Here is a 15,755-nt window from a genome sequence, read left to right as displayed (position 1 = left end):
TGTTATTTGTAGTTTTTGGGGCGTTTTTTGTTTGGTTTCATGGAGTGTTACTGGAGGCAGCTCTTCGGTTTGAATCATCAAACGTGACACAGAGGTTATACTGCAGATCTCGAGGCCTACTGTATGAATTGCATAAGGTGAACATTCCCACCTTTGACCACAGGAAATTTTAATTCATTATGTAATTATCACGGGGAATTTAGGGATTTTTATGAAAATAAAATGATGTGGCGTCTAACTGCAACATAAAGAGTGTTTTGTGTAAAGTAGAGTAAAGAGAGAAATGGAAATAGTAAATACAATTATTCCACACACAGGGTCACCATCTGGGACCGAAGGGTGTGAAAGTAGCTTAAAAACACTGCGCCTAAAAAGCACAGTAGGTGCTAAATAATGTATTGTACCACAGTGGAAACACTTCCATTCATGCTCACCCCCCGCCCTCTCTTTCCCACTCCCTCTCTCTCCCCCTCTCTCTCTCTCTCTCCTCGTCCGCCCCTCCAGCCGTCCAGGTGCACATCCTGAAAGCGGACAAGGCGGGCGAGTGGTGGAAGTTCACCGTCAACATCATCTCCGTCTACAAGCAGGGCGAGAGCCGCATCCGGCGCGGCGACCAGACCCTGTGGGTGCGGGCCAAGGACGTGGCCTGCAAGTGCCCCAAGATCAAGCCGGGCAAGAAGTACCTGCTGCTGGGCAACGACGAGGACTCCCCCGGACAGGGGGGCGTGGTGGCGGACAAGGGCAGCCTGGTCATCCAGTGGAGGGACACGTGGGCGCGCCGGCTCAGGAAGTTCCAGCAGCGCGAGAAGAAAGGCAAATGCAAGAAGCCATGAGGAGGGAGCTGGGGGGGGGTGGGGGGGCGGGAGGAGGGGACGGCGGGGGGGGGGGGGGGGGCCGGGGGGGACACAATGCAGGGTGGGAGGAGACGGAGCCGGGGGGGGGGGGGGGGGTGGGGGAACTTGTAATTGGTCGCATCGATTGGTCGGGTTTGACGAGAGAATGCAAAAAAAAAAAGAAATACAAATAAAGAGAGACGCCAGGCCCACGGAGGAGGCATACGGACTCAAACAGACTGTATATGTTGCTGCTTTTTCGTGTCGAAGCATGAAGAGAATTATTTTGGGATGGTTTGTTTTTACTAGTGAACTTGTTTTTGTGTTGAAGGATTTCACCTTGCAGATTTCACTTTTTTTTTTTTTTTCCCTCTATTGTTTATTTTGAGATTTGTCTCTTGTGGATTTGCCGAGTTTGCACCTATTAACAGTATATAGAGTTCATTGTGTTTATTTTCTTTATATCAGTATGAAATCGTTATTTTTTTATGTTTGGAATTGAACGAACGTTTTCTGCTGGTGCAAACGGGACCCTGACCAAGACACATTCAGCCCAACAGTATTGTCCCCGCTTGGTTTCCCTCTGTCTGAACTACACAAAGCAGCCCCCGCCACAGCTCTATATAGTATCAGGAATACTATATAGTATTCCTAAATATAGGAAACAAAAAACGATTTAAAAAAAAAAGAAAGAAAGTAATGTGGATTTCTCCATTAAAAAGTGCCATAATAAATATTATTTTTTCTGTATGCCTTGGAAAAAGCACAACTCTGTAGCGCTGTTTGTCTCTGCTGCAGGTAGGACCCCAGATGTTATGACTTGTTGTTGTTCAGGACAGGTGGGATTCAGGTCTGGTTTGGACTGGGCAAAACAAGAGATCACAGACATCATTTTGTGAGGAGAGGACTGCAGGATAACCATTTAAATCAGTTAATACTCTGTACTCAATAAACTATTCATTTGTACGTTAAGGCCTCTAAATTAGGATATAATTTCCAGTTAACTCACTAGTGCTGTGGTCTTTATTTTATTGCTGGTTTTGTTTCGTTTTTTTGGGACCCAACCTCTGATTTTAGAACTAGAGTATTTTAGAATAGCTTTGATTGTAGTTAAAAGTCAAGATCTATAAGAATTTTGTCCATTTGTTTTTGTGAATAATCCCTGGTACAGAAAACCACAAGGTGGGCCTCACAAAAAGAAAGAATAATGTATTCATAATCTATGTATCCATCATGTAATAATATTTTTATTTGTATTTAATTCATAGAAGTGCCATACATGTTGTTTCTTAAATTAAAAAATAAAAAGGCAAAACAACTACAGTAAGATGGCTCATAATATACCACAAACACGAAAATGGTGTGGTTATTTTTTCATCAAGCTGCAGAATACATCAACAGAGATGTAAAAAAATAACAATGGTACACATTACTGGTAGTTACATGCAAGTAATTTATATTTTTTTATTATCCTTTTTTTTCATAATGTTTAATGCCACATACCAATGCAATTCCAGAACTGGGAACGTTCCATTAAATCTGAATAGTGACTGGGATGAGTTTGGTATTTTAAATGGGAGCAAAGGCTATTGTTGTTTTTTGACTACATCCTGATACAGAGGGCAGTGTGCAAAATAGTGACTATTCCTACCTATAAAGCAAACCGCAGTATGTTGAACTTTTCTTAATCACAAAACAAACTTTGAGGCTTTCAGATTTCGCTTTACATTTTTATGTTTAAGTGTTTCATAGCGTCCCTGGCCATAATCCGAGATAGTAACGAGAAAATCCCATCCCATTCATTCGTTATTTGTGTGAATACGATGCATGAAACTGTAAATGCAGGCATGCAAGGCCTCTGAGTCTCCTATTGTGCTGTCAGCTTGATTTTCATTTAAATGCTTATCTAGGTGAGGGAGTGCAAAACTCCTAAGACGATACTGCTGCTTAATTCAAGCCACATTACTTGTATATTGCCAAACATTTCAGTCCGAAACTCCTGTCGTCAAAATGACTTGGTTGATTTATTTTTCCAAGTCTAGAGTTTATCTGATAACGAATGATATGAGTGTACCTTTAATTTTACAAAAGTGCTAGCCTTTTTTACTTTGGGGTGGGGGTTTCACATTTACGTTTTAAAAGTGAAGCAAAAGTATTTGTCGTTTGTTGGCAATTGTAGCTGAAGTATTCTTCACGCTACAATGCCATACAATTACAATTGTGTAACAGCCAATGGTTTTACCCCTTTTTCTTTCCCTTGCAGAAAAAGAAAATTGTAGTGGGTGATAAAATATTGTAGTTTATAAAATGTTAAAAACCCTTGACTTTCTGGGATTTACTTCAGAATGAAACCAGGTGCGTCTTGTTATATTTTCAAAGTGCACACTTAGAATAAATTTAATAAATCTGAGATATTGTTTTGTTTTTAATTTACCAATTATAAAAAATTCTGGCCATTCAACATTAATGAATTTGCTGGTATTCTCTGGTATACTATGATATCCATACTTTGTTACAATTTACCAGCATCCAATGTTATATGAAAATATAAAGAATAAATGTTTAGGCACATGGTAATTTGTAATCCAATCTCTTTTTGTTCGTCTCTGTAGGTGTACATTTTAGATGGATGTCATGGACAAGTTTAAAACTCCACTCGTCAAAGCATACTTTGAATTGCACCTCTTTAGCTCTCACCATTGCAATTACTGTTTATGATGTGTACTAATATATTATGGTTATTATATATGAATATATTTAATGACACAAGACATTGTGGATTTTGTTATGTCTTTTTAAACTTTTCTTTTGTGATAATTATTTTTTTTACTCATTTGTGTTGTTTAGATAGTTGCCGTACAAGAAGGATATAATCACTACTGAACACACCAACCTGGTAGAACTAAATTCAAACTTTCTGTTGAAATAAACTCTTATGTTGAAATAGTTGTGCGGTCTTCCTTTTGCAACTTTCATACCAACATGGAACGCTGTCATCTATCATGTCATATATTTGCAACAGTGTTTATAAAAACATTGATTTCAGAGTTCAAACAAAATATATATTATGAATGTACACATATAATGAATGCCACACAGTATTCATTTATTCATTTATAATTGTTTATTTTGATTTGGTTGATACAAAAGATTTGTTTTTAGTACACAGATTCATAATTAATACATTATCTTAATAATAAAGTCAGAAACAACAAGTTTTAGTAGCATGATTTTCACCAATATAAACCATAAAAAAGGATTATTAAAAGTAAAAAGGAAATTAAAGTTGCCGTTTATAGTGCAAACACTCAATATTATTAACATGCCCTTGTCTTACATTTGTTTTCTGAATAAAAAAAACATGTTGAAATTGTTAATTACGGAAGTCAATATATGTTTCACTATTGGGTCACATGACATCAATGGGCTTTCTTAGTGACGCCCACTTTAGGTAATATTACCACTCAATTATCTGTATATTCTGCTGAATGGATATGATCTTCTCCCATAACTAACTGAACTGTGTCAGAATTGAGCTGGTGCCTCTTCATTATGACCTCCAACACTAACAGAACTCGGTCAAAATGTAATCCTAAACGTGCTCATAACCCTCAATAAAACATAGACACTAGGGAGTCACAGATATGCTAAGAAAAGCAACTGAAAATGTTTTGGTTTTGTTTTATTAATTACACCTATATGCAACCTGTCCATTGGGGTTTGAGTGATTTACATGGAGAGAAAACAAGCGTGTTAGTGGCACGGCCACAGAGTTTGTTTTGGCTCAACACTTTTCTATAAACATTAGAAAAGCCCCAGCGGCCAAAGATAACATTACAGCAGCCAAAGTGATACCAGAGTAAATATAGCGGGCGGGAGAGGCAGAGACCGAGAGAGAGAGATAGAGAGACTATTGTCATGTGTGTAACACAGGTGAGCTTATGTAGTTAAAACGCTGGGAGGTCCTGTCACTGGGACAACACCAGCCCCCCGCTGGGAATATAACAAAAACTAACTTCCAGGTGCATGCGGAAATTACAGTACCAAATGTGCTGAATCCCTATAGATGCATGTTGGCATATCCTGCTATACTGGGGATACACACTAGTACCATCTTCTGTCGCATTCCTCTCATCCGTTCATTGGTCACCACGGCTCTTTCACCAAAAGGCATTCATAAAACAACCATTAAAAAACAAAGGGAAAGCAAAATATTAACAATACTACAGTGTGTACAGACATGTTCTCTGCCCCCTCACTGCAGAGAACAAAGAGCAGGAGTGGCAAAGAATGTGTGTGTGTGTGTGTGTGTGTGTGTGTGTCTGTCTCAGTGTGTGTGTATCTGTGTCTGTGTCTGTGTGTGTGTGTCCGTGTGTGTGTCTGTGTGTGTGTGTGTGTGTGTGTGTGTTTGCCTGGGTTTAACATTGAGGATGAAATGGCACCATCCCCTCCGCTCCACCATGAAGGGCCCGGAGACTAGACGGGCCACACGGCGACCACCACGATGGCTATCAAGAGCAGGACGATCACCACCAGCATGCCTGGAGGGAAGGAGAGGAACAGGTCAGACGCCAGCAGCCACACCAAACACCAGCCCCCTCAGAGAGAGAGAGGGAGGGGCACCACGGAGCACAAGGCCGTCCTATTGATATGATTGGTTCATATTAGAAGGACGAACATGTGGAAGGAAATGCATGATATGGGGTAGAATTGATTTAGAAAATGTTTGGCACATGATATAACCTCGGACCAAAGTGAGTACACATCAGAAATGTGTAAAGGTTAAAGTTATGGTTGGACGCCGACGTAGAACCAAAACAGGTTTGCGACTGCGTCGAAGCGACTGTGTGGTCATTGTGTCGCGTCGACGTGGAACCAAAAACCAACCTTTAGACCGTAGACTTTTGTGACCAGAGAGCGCGGGCTCGGCAGAGTGATCGTAGCGTTCGGTCGCCCTCTGAGGCAGTTGGAAGTCCGGAGAACGAGAAGGCCTGAGAGGACGCCGGATGATCTCACGCCTGTGAGAGTGTCACTAATTTGCTCTTCTGATCCGTGTTTCGGTCCTCGTCACTTGAAACGAGCCGCGTGAGTGCAGAGCAGAGGGCAACACCGAGCACCCGAGAGAGGCCACTTGGGAAAGGTATGGCAGGGGGAACCCACACCGCTCTCTGCTGATTTTAAATCCCTTGATCTAAACCCCAGGCCGAGTGCCTGCTCCCTCCCTCCCATCACGCACCCCTCCCCCACCCTGATGACTTAATGCGGGCTACATGAGTCTGACAGCCACCAGGGCCCGGTGGACACAGATCGCACACCGTGATAGACATGTGGTTCTGATTCCGGGCCCCTGAGTATAATCATTGTTTTCCACCGGTGCTATGGAAGCAGACAAAATGTGCGAAGGCTCGCTCGCACTTCATCAAAAGCACTCTGCCCCCGGGGGGCCTGAAATATTACAGTTTTTATTGGGAACCACCCCCCCCCCCCCCTCACCATCCACCCAACCTCCCTTTCTTCACCCTGACACACACACACACACACACACACACACACATCATTCAGCCTTCACAAAAAAAGGCCTCGTTCACACTGCAAGCAAAAATTGTCCAAATTCAAATTCAGACCCTTGGAACCGGATCTTTTCAACTCTAATTTGGGCCGCTTACATATGTTGTCCTGATTCAGATACAGGTTCACTGTTACCTCTTTACATCAGTCTATATCGCCATGGTGAACACAAACATGGAAGAGGGGTCGGAATGAAAAAACGATCAGTAGATGAAAATAACACACACCGGTCAGCAAATGTTCACACTGTGTCAACACTAGTGCACATCAACGCACGGATTAAACCGTAACGCTGACTTCAGTGGCCTCCGTGTGATTTCCCTGCGTGTGACGTCTTTGTTATTGGTATTGAACAGCCAAACGTTGGCTGTTCAATATAAATTGGATCTGAGCAAAGAAATCAAAATGGAGCACTGAGCCCGCGCCCGCACAGCGTCGCGATGCGAGCGCCAGCGTCTTTATTCAACGGTTCCCAGCGAGGAGAGAGCGTATGAGGCCGCGAATGCCAGCCGCCTTAAGACAGAACACCGCCCCCAGCGCCTTTTACAAGAGCGCTGCGCTGTTCCTGAGCAGCCGCTCCCAGTTGAGAACATCTCAGTGTTCAGAGCGGCGCCGGCGTGGTGGGGAGGGACTCGTCACTCTCGTCACCAAGAAAATGGTGTTCTTGCTGTAGGTATAAAGTTAAGATCACAAAAAGGAAACTACGTAACGGCGGTTGGTGATAGGTGAACCCGTGCAGTGGTTGGTGATAGGTGAACCCGTGTGGTGATAGGTGAACCCGTGAGGTGATAGGTGAACCCGTGGGGTGATAGGTGAACCCGTGGGGTGATAGGTGAACCCGTGGGGTGATAGGTGAACCCGTGCAGTGGTTGGTGATAGGTGAACCCGTGAGGTGATAGGTGAACCCGTGGGGTGATAGGTGAACCCGTGCAGTGGTTGGTGATAGGTGAACCTGTGTGGTGATAGGTGAACCCGTGAGGTGATAGGTGAACCCGTGTGGTGATAGGTGAACCCGTGGGGTGATAGGTGAACCCGTGGGGTGATAGGTGAACCCGTGCAGTGGTTGGTGATAGGTGAACCCGTGTGGTGATAGGTGAACCCGTGAGGTGATAGGTGAACCCGTGCAGTGGTTGGTGATAGGTGAACCCGTGCAGTGGTTGGTGATAGGTGAACCCGTGCAGTGGTTGGTGATAGGTGAACCCGTGTGGTGATAGGTGAACCCGTGGGGTGATAGGTGAACCCGTGCAGTGGTTGGTGATAGGTGATCCCTCTTCTCTGACCCAACCAGCGCCTCATCCCAGCCTGCCAGCCTTCTACTGCCAGGAAAAAAAAACACTATTTGGACACGAGCCCTAAGGCTCGCAGTGTGAACGAAGCCAAGATGACAGAGGGAGGGAGAGATAGAGAGTGCAAAGGGGTAGGTGTGCCAGAGAGAGAGAGAGTGAGCGAGAGAGCGAGAGAGGTAGAGAGCGAGAGTGAGAGAAAGCGAGGGGGGTAGGTGCCAAGTCATTTTTTGATCCTGGACAAGGATATATTTTCTTTTTTTCCTCCAACTGGGCAGAATTCAAGGTAACCGTCGTCTCCTAGTGAGTGCGTTGCGTACGCTAACATGATATATCACGTGCCATGCCATACACCATGAGGCTTCGCCACAGCTGGTCCACATTTGAAAAGTCCAAGGTGATAGCGCCGGCGAGGGCGGGGGTGGGGAGGTGGGCGGGTCATGTGAATCGTAAAGATTAACCCGAGCCAAGATGTGGAGGTCTTTCATCTGGTACCGTGTGTGTGTGGGGACCGCAAACACACACCGCACCAGAGCATGGGCGCGCTCCTAATTTTCCGAGCATGCGAGTGCTCATAGTTTCACTTGAGCTGATTGAAACGTTCCCCATCCCGTCACTGGGACTTTCCTCCCATGTGTGCTGCCATGCCACCCAGAAAAGCCGGCTGCTTGCACGTTTGATCCCCATATATAGGATACTGATTGAGTGAGCTCGGTAGTGTGAACTGTGTAAAAAGGGGGCTGAGCTATTGGGCTGCCTTCTGCATGGCTCTACGACGGTATAGTGGCAAAACCACCAGCAGGACGGCAGTGCAGCCCCTTCCCACTACATCCATTGAACAATGTCATTATTGTGCCTCAAAAAAGGGGCGGAGAGAGGTGATAAAGTCCTTGTTTGTTTCTTGTCCATCCTGTGATCATGCCGTTGTTTCCATGATCGTTAGCAGAATTCACCCCATGCACAAGTCCAGCAGACTAGACCGTGCTCAGCCTCCTCTTCCCTGCAACAGACTGACCTAGGCTGTGTGGTCAGTGTATGTGATCACCAAATAACAAAGGACTTCCTCAAAGGGTCAATTCCTGCATTCCCAGAGTATCTCCTCTGCGGTGGATCCCTGTGGTCCTGCAGCGGAGAGATGACTTCATACAACATGATGTCGTTGGTGCTGTCAACACAAAGCTGTTATTAAGTTGGGGCCCCTCTGGAGGGTTGCCTCGGTGTAGCGTGGGGCTGGGTCCACCTCATCTTATATTTATTGTTCATCTTCTTCCCTTTCTGTCTCCCTACAGGCTCCATTGGTAAGGAGGGCTACAGAATATTGGTATTTGGTCATAGTTTGTATTCCGTGTATTTAATGCAACGCAGATATACAATATGTGGTGCGGTACAACAATGATGAAAAACTTCAAACAGATCTTTTTATGAGAAGATTCAAACAGGAATTCTCCGGATACAACCTCTTCTCTTAATCCCTTGCAGATGTGAGTCTGATGTAAAGGTCCGAACTGGAAAGATTCGCTCAAATAGAGGATGACCCTTTAAATACTCAGCCAATCCACATTCGCAAAAGAAAACAAAATGTACAGCAGGATTCGGCGTGAACATGGGAACGGACGGTCGGCTGAAGATTGAGATATCAAACTTTCAAGCCTCGCCAAACAGTCGTCAACAGCTCAATTTGAAGAGCTGTCTAACTTAGAGAGGACACACACACACATACACACCCACGCAGACACACATGTGATGCGGTGGCGGGCCTTTCAGCCCCTCTCCTGTCACATAACAACGCCTAATGGAACAACATCAGTGGAATCCCGCTGACCCTCGCCCTCCCCTCTCTCTTTTGACTGTCACCGTCTGACCAAGTAACCAAATAAGCCCCCCTGACCCCCCAAAGGCCCCTGAGGAGACTAATGACAACGATGGCGTTTGCTTGCCAAATAGATTAGTGCCTGGTGGTGTCACTGATGCCGCGGGGGGGGGGGGGGGGGGGGGGGGGGGGGGGGGGCGGGGCTGGAGGGCGTCAGCCCCCTCAGACTGACCACCCAGGAGCCCCGCAGACCAGGGACCGGCTCCGTCGCATCCCGGTCCCAGTCTCCGACACTTTGCTCGGGACAAATCGCAGCCAGATGGAATAATTGGCCAGAGGAGGGTAGGGGGGGGGGCCGAGGTGAGGCTCCTGGGCCAACCCACCCAGACCGTCCCATTACCGCAGGCGGCCCTCGCCAGGGCATTGTGCTTATGGTTCACAGACTGCGTTCGGACCACAAAGGACGCTCATGACCTCTGACACGGAGGAAGGGGAGATCAGGGGGGCGGAGTGTCAACATTTGAACGTTAATAAGGTTACACTGGCGCCCCCCCCCCGTTTGGCTCCGGCTAATCGAGTAGAATTTTTTAGAAAGTTATTCAAGACTGTGAGCCATGATGATTGTCCCAATTTCCCGCCACGGTGTGTATAAAGTTTGGTATGAGAAGTGGGTCACCATGCAGAGTTACAACACTGAACCTGCATATATTAACGCTATTCTTCATTGAAGGTCGTGACTTTCTGAATAGACCCCAGACCCTGACATGACATGCAATGAATTAATCTTCCAAAATTAAGTTAAGCCCCGAAAACTGTCAGATACTAACCCTCATCCACCGTCGCCTGAGACATGGCCTCTTGTCCAAACAGTTCAAGCCTCCTTGAGATGTGTGCCACCTGCGAGATTCAGTGTGTTAGAGATGTGGAACCCACAGGGCTGAGGATTAGCTCAGAACAACAAGGAGGGATTCCTGAGGCCCTGATCTTTCCTCCTGAAAGGCCTAAGCTCTGGGAAACTCACACCAATTGGACCAATCACACCGCAGAACGCTCAGCGCTCGGTGCTGTGAACTAAGCCCATGCTTGAATCCAACCAAAACCAATGACTTTGCTCCTCAGTTTCAACTTACATGAGCTAATGGAGTTGGAAGGAGCTCCAAGAGAGGCTTAGCTCTCTTAAGTGACAGATTGGAGTGTCTAGCTTTGGGATCAAGGGTTAACGAAAAAACTTTGGGATGAATCCCGTGGGGTTAATCTAGAATGGACACAAACAGCGCTAAATATCTGCACGACGATCAAACCAACTCCAAACACTAGGCACTTTTTCTACTCGTAAAGCTGAATTAACGTGTGTATAGACAGCGAACGGGTAGTTTACTCAAACATTTTCCAAGAAGGTCTCAATGCATGCAAAGTGATGTTATATTTTCATTCCAATACCCTGAGTGTGGAACAGCCTCATTAGAGCTTAATCTGATCCAAAAGCAGCGTGCATACCATCGACAGATGGCTTTACTTACGCTTTCTTGGTTCCACGTGACAGTATGTGTTCTCCCCTGACATTGGTCAGGATCAGAATGTCACAGGGACTATGTTGATGTGTTTTACGAGGAGAGGAGTAGGAGTCCACAATCCATCCTCTTTGCCCATTCAAATACCTTGTGCAGGCTTTTTTGTATCAAGACTTGCATTATTTGATTTCCTATTGGGGTTGCTGCAACTATTGTTATTACTCACCTAATATGACAGTCGTTAATTAATATCTACGTTTCAAAATGTCACTCTGTGCACCAAAACGTTACATTCATCGACACACATCAGATTTTCCTCTGCCCGTATGTGACAGCCCGATCTGAATCTTCTCCCTGCGCTCCACATGTAGCCACTTGACGACCGGGATGCACGTCCGCTGAGGAGAATGCTACCCAGAAGCTATTCAAAGTATGTCCAGTCCTGTCAGAGACGGCCGCACCCATCTGTAGCGTCTCTCCCCCAGGAGACAAAACACCAAACGGCGGCGTTGCATGAACAGAGGTCTGGAAAATAAATAAAGAGCCTTAAAGCCCAGGCCTTGTAATCACTCTGCCATGAAGAAAGAGAGGAAGCCCTCCAAGAGATTTGTGGCATGTTGTATTTTCAATTCCTCTGCACAAAGACAAGTGTCAAACACACACAGCAGAGAGCAGGGGGATGACAGCGAGGAATGGAAAAAAAAAAGCGGGGGAAAATGAAAGAAAAGAGCAAAGGTCACACTGGGGAAGATCTTAGGGAACGGAGAAATTCCCTTGAACACAAAAAACCCAGACACAGAAATGTGCACATCACACATACAAAACATACATTCATGCACAAATGCACAGAAATACACACACAAGCACAGAACCATGCTCCCAAACATAAACAGGTACAGTCACACACACAAGCATACTTACACAAAACACCAGTCCTCCATGCACACCTACACACTAATTCATTGACTCCTGCCTGCACACACACCCAAATGTATACCACCGACTCCACTGCATACCATGAACACAGAATGTGGGTGAAAAGTGGGAGATGGGGAGGGTGGCGGGGGGGAAGAAAGAAAGACAAACAACAAGCCAAACAAAACAAAAGGAGAGAATCCTGATGGAACCACAATGTGTGCTTAAACACCGAGCTCTGGGATCCTCAAACAAACCCACGCTCGGCACCATGGAGATACGGCCCACAGAGTGAAGCATTCTGGGGCCTGACCCTCGCTCTGTCCCCAGCGCCCCGGTCCCCGGCTGCCTGTTGGCCGGGCGTCGCCAGGCGCAACAATGCAGACCTGTCTCCAGAGCCCTGTGACTGGGCGTTCCAACAGCCAGGAGGAGCCGTGGCTTTGGCCAAAGGACCAGACCCCTGCGGCATTCCATGATCTGCTCGAGTCAATCAAGCGGCCACTCGCGGCAGATCCCCCCCCTTTTCTTTACCCCAGAGCCATGCCTGTTGACATGAGAGAGAGGAGACGACCAAACAGCAGTTAAACAATCAAGGGGCACCGCAGAGGGAGGGCCGATCCTTTACCAAGTCTTTTTATAGTGGACTCAAAGCAACTCCATCAAAGTCTGGATCTGAGCGGGGAGCTGCGAGGCCTTGACTTAAGGCCCGACTTACAGCTTTCATAGGGTCTTTAAAATGGATGTCAGGTTGGGGGTGGGGGGGGCGGGGCAGTGCAGGGTGGTGTGGGTTTCTTAAAGAAACCCTGAGAAGTCCCGGTGGGGGGTGGCGGGGATGATTGGCGTATCTAGCACGAGAGGACCCGTCTGGAAGCCAAAAGAGCCATGTTAGCGGGCGTGAGGGAGAGGGGCCGTGCCATTATTCAGCCCAGCCCTCCGTGCCAACAGCGCTCGCCACCATCACCGCTGCCCTGCTGCAGCCCCGCGGAGCAGGGAGCGGCACTGAGGGCCACGGGGCAGCCCTCAACGTGCCACCGGGCGGCAGATGGTCTTGCTCATGACTATAGATTGGGGATGAGAGAGATTTCTCGATTATGCTAGATGCTGCTGTGTTATTTATTTACTTTATTAAAAAGGTCATTGCCATTGGTTATCTTTCATGGTTAACCATCAAAAGTATATATTTTTTTCTCAATAATCATCTGTGTACGATTTGAACCCTGTAGAATTAACAATCTCGACATTTTCTCTCATTCGAAAATGTTAGGGAGGCGAGGTAAAATGGTAGAAAGGGGGGCTTTGTTTAGCAAAATTTAGCGTCAGTCACATCAGATTTTTTCCATATCATAAGAACAAGCATTACATCTTTGTCACCATGTATGCTAAATGTTATTAATTAATGCAGCATCCATTTGATCGCTATTCACAATGCCAATGTTAGCCACGATGGCAACGCTAAATATGGTAAAACATAATAATATTTTGACTGCCTCAAATCTTGTGTTTTAGGGGGCCATCTTGCAAGGCATTTTGCATTGGGGTTATCCTCAACATTACAAATGTATTAAAAAACCTGCGTTCATGTGGATTTTTATGCCAGGGACCTTGAATGTGTAATATATAATACATATACAAATATTTGTATCTAATGTTCACATTTTCGACTGATTTTTTACATTCAAATGTAGTGTGTGTGTGTGTGTGTGTGTGTGTGTGTGTGTGTGTGTGTGTGTGTGTGTGTGTGTGTGTGTGTGTGTGTCTCACACTTAAGTCATATTTACACATTTGTTTTCCAAAGTTGCCAATTGGTCTATGAAGTACTCTCTTTAGAAATGATGTTCAGTAGAAAACTGCTAAACCGTTCCTACTGGTAATGTTACCTACAGTCTGGCCCTATACACTGCAGGTAGCACTAGGTCTCATGAGGACAGCTCACCACAAGACGCAGACTTGGTCTCCACCAGCTTCACCCTTCGCGTCTCATTGCGGATCCGGTCGTCAGTCTTATCCACCAAATGGGAGAGGTCATCAATGATATCTGAGAGAGAGAGAGAGAGAGAGCGCAAGAGATCAGTTTCTATATATCTATATCATTTAGTTGGCACACATCAAGGTTATGTTCAATTATACAATGCCATTTTTGCGATTATCAGCCATTTCCTAAACTCGCAGACTGTATAAATAAACACCCCTCTTCTTCTCATTACATTAAAGACCTCCCAATAAGAGCGAGGGCATATAAAACCGGAGAAGACGCTTCCTCTGAAAGGAAATGACATCAGGGAACAACAGGATCAGAACAGCGCCGGCCGGCCACACGAGAGATAGGGCCCTGGCCCTCTGGAAACACTCATCTCCCGTTCACATGGCTTCACCGCTTCCTCCATTGATTCTGGATCTAATCAGGTCCCCATACGTTCCTTCATAATGCCCGCCAAGTACCAGGGCCAGACACTGGGGAGTGAAAGTCCTTCACTGGGACTAGGAGAGGATGTGTGTGTGTGTGTGTGTGTGTGTGTGTGTGTGTGTGTGTGTGTGCGTGTGCGTGTGCGTGTGCGCGTGCGTGTGGGAGAGAGAACTTCAGTTTGGGTGGTGGTTGGACTTCCATAAGGCTTCCCAGCCCTATGGAATGTCATGTGCAGCCGATGTGTCGACAGGACAACTCCAGAACAGATAACTGCCGAGATCTTTCCAGATTGTGGAGGTCTTGAGCCTTGGCATCCAAACCACTTATTTCGACTCTCATTAGTCAGCCTGTGTTGGACGTTGGTAGATGTAACGTCATGGTGAATCACAGTGGAACCCGAGACAGATTAAAGCATCGATGGGCTTAAATGGGTGATCAGCTTTCAAATGTAATATGTGACCGAGAGCCAGCGGAGGCCCATTTCAGAACAGCACACTCACAAAGAGTGTGTGTGTGTGTGTGTGTGTGTGTGTGTGTGTGTGTGTGTGTGTGTGTGTGTGTGTGATAGTTAAGAGAGCATGTGGAGAAAGGAACAGACTTACACAACACCCACCCAATATGACACACACTGCAAGAAATATACACACGAGTAAAAAACTGTCAAAACAGCACGGCTCATTACTTCTGTTATATATTAGGGTTGTTGTTGTACATTACGAAACCCAACTAAATTGAGCGTTTAGTCTTTGTTATTTGTGTCCGTCGATCTGCAAGCCTGGTGGCGCAGTTGTTGACTGGTCCTGTCCAGCAGCCTTCCAGAATAATAAAAAGAGGCACGGCAGCCACTCCAGCAGGAAAAAAGGAGACGTGGTTGGAGGGTGAGTGAGGGGGTGAGTCAGGCACCACATAAAACCAGCACAAGAGACAAAAAAAACAGAGGGCTTTGGTATAAAAAAGTGTGTGAATGACTTGTTTAACAGGTACAGGAAGCCACAGTCATCACGGATCCCAGTGCGGCCGAGCGCCAACCCAAACAAGCCCTTCTGTTCAGCGGGGAGAGGCCTTTCACTGGCCACGCCGTGACCAGAGGACTCTTCGGGGGGATGTTTTCAGAATCCCTCCATCACGCGCTTTGAGAGCTTCTCTTTCCTCTCCCGTTGGAACAAGCCGACGTCAGGCCGGCCCTATTCCCAGGGCTCGTCGTCCCGAGGTCATCCCTGGCATTTGTCTTGTTCCGCTCCCCTCCCCAAGAACAGGTCGCTGCCTGGGGAGTCTGAGGGGAGAGCACATCTCTGAACGTCAGCCCCATCAGCGGGCTGACAGCGGGGGCCGGCTCCGCGCTGACGTGCCGCTGATTAAGCAGCTATGGATAATTGGAGGCAGGGAGAGGAAGCGGTGTCAGGGGGAGAGGAGGAGAGAGAGGTACGGGGG

The 15,755-nt window shown here is 46.5% G+C and overlaps 1 protein-coding gene across 1 annotated transcript in view; it reads right to left on the bottom strand.

Annotated features, from left to right (window-relative positions):
* Positions 1-3,985: 3,985 nt before the first annotated feature.
* Positions 3,986-15,755, bottom strand: part of stx8 (syntaxin 8) — a 41,484-nt gene continuing 29,714 nt past the window's right edge. The window contains exons 7-8 of the mRNA XM_084465494.1: positions 13,854-13,955; positions 3,986-5,374 (exon numbers count right to left, since the gene is read on the bottom strand). Of these exons, the coding sequence (XP_084321620.1) occupies positions 5,310-5,374; positions 13,854-13,955 (167 nt within the window). The 3' untranslated portion in view covers positions 3,986-5,309. The remainder of the gene's footprint in view (positions 5,375-13,853; positions 13,956-15,755) is intronic.

This window comes from Micromesistius poutassou, assembly GCF_964030765.1.
Source record: "Micromesistius poutassou genome assembly, chromosome: 3".
In the NCBI taxonomy this organism is placed as follows: Eukaryota; Metazoa; Chordata; class Actinopteri; order Gadiformes; family Gadidae; genus Micromesistius; species Micromesistius poutassou.
The sequence above is the reverse complement of the archived record's forward strand: the minus strand, read 5'-3'. Positions and strand labels throughout refer to the sequence as shown.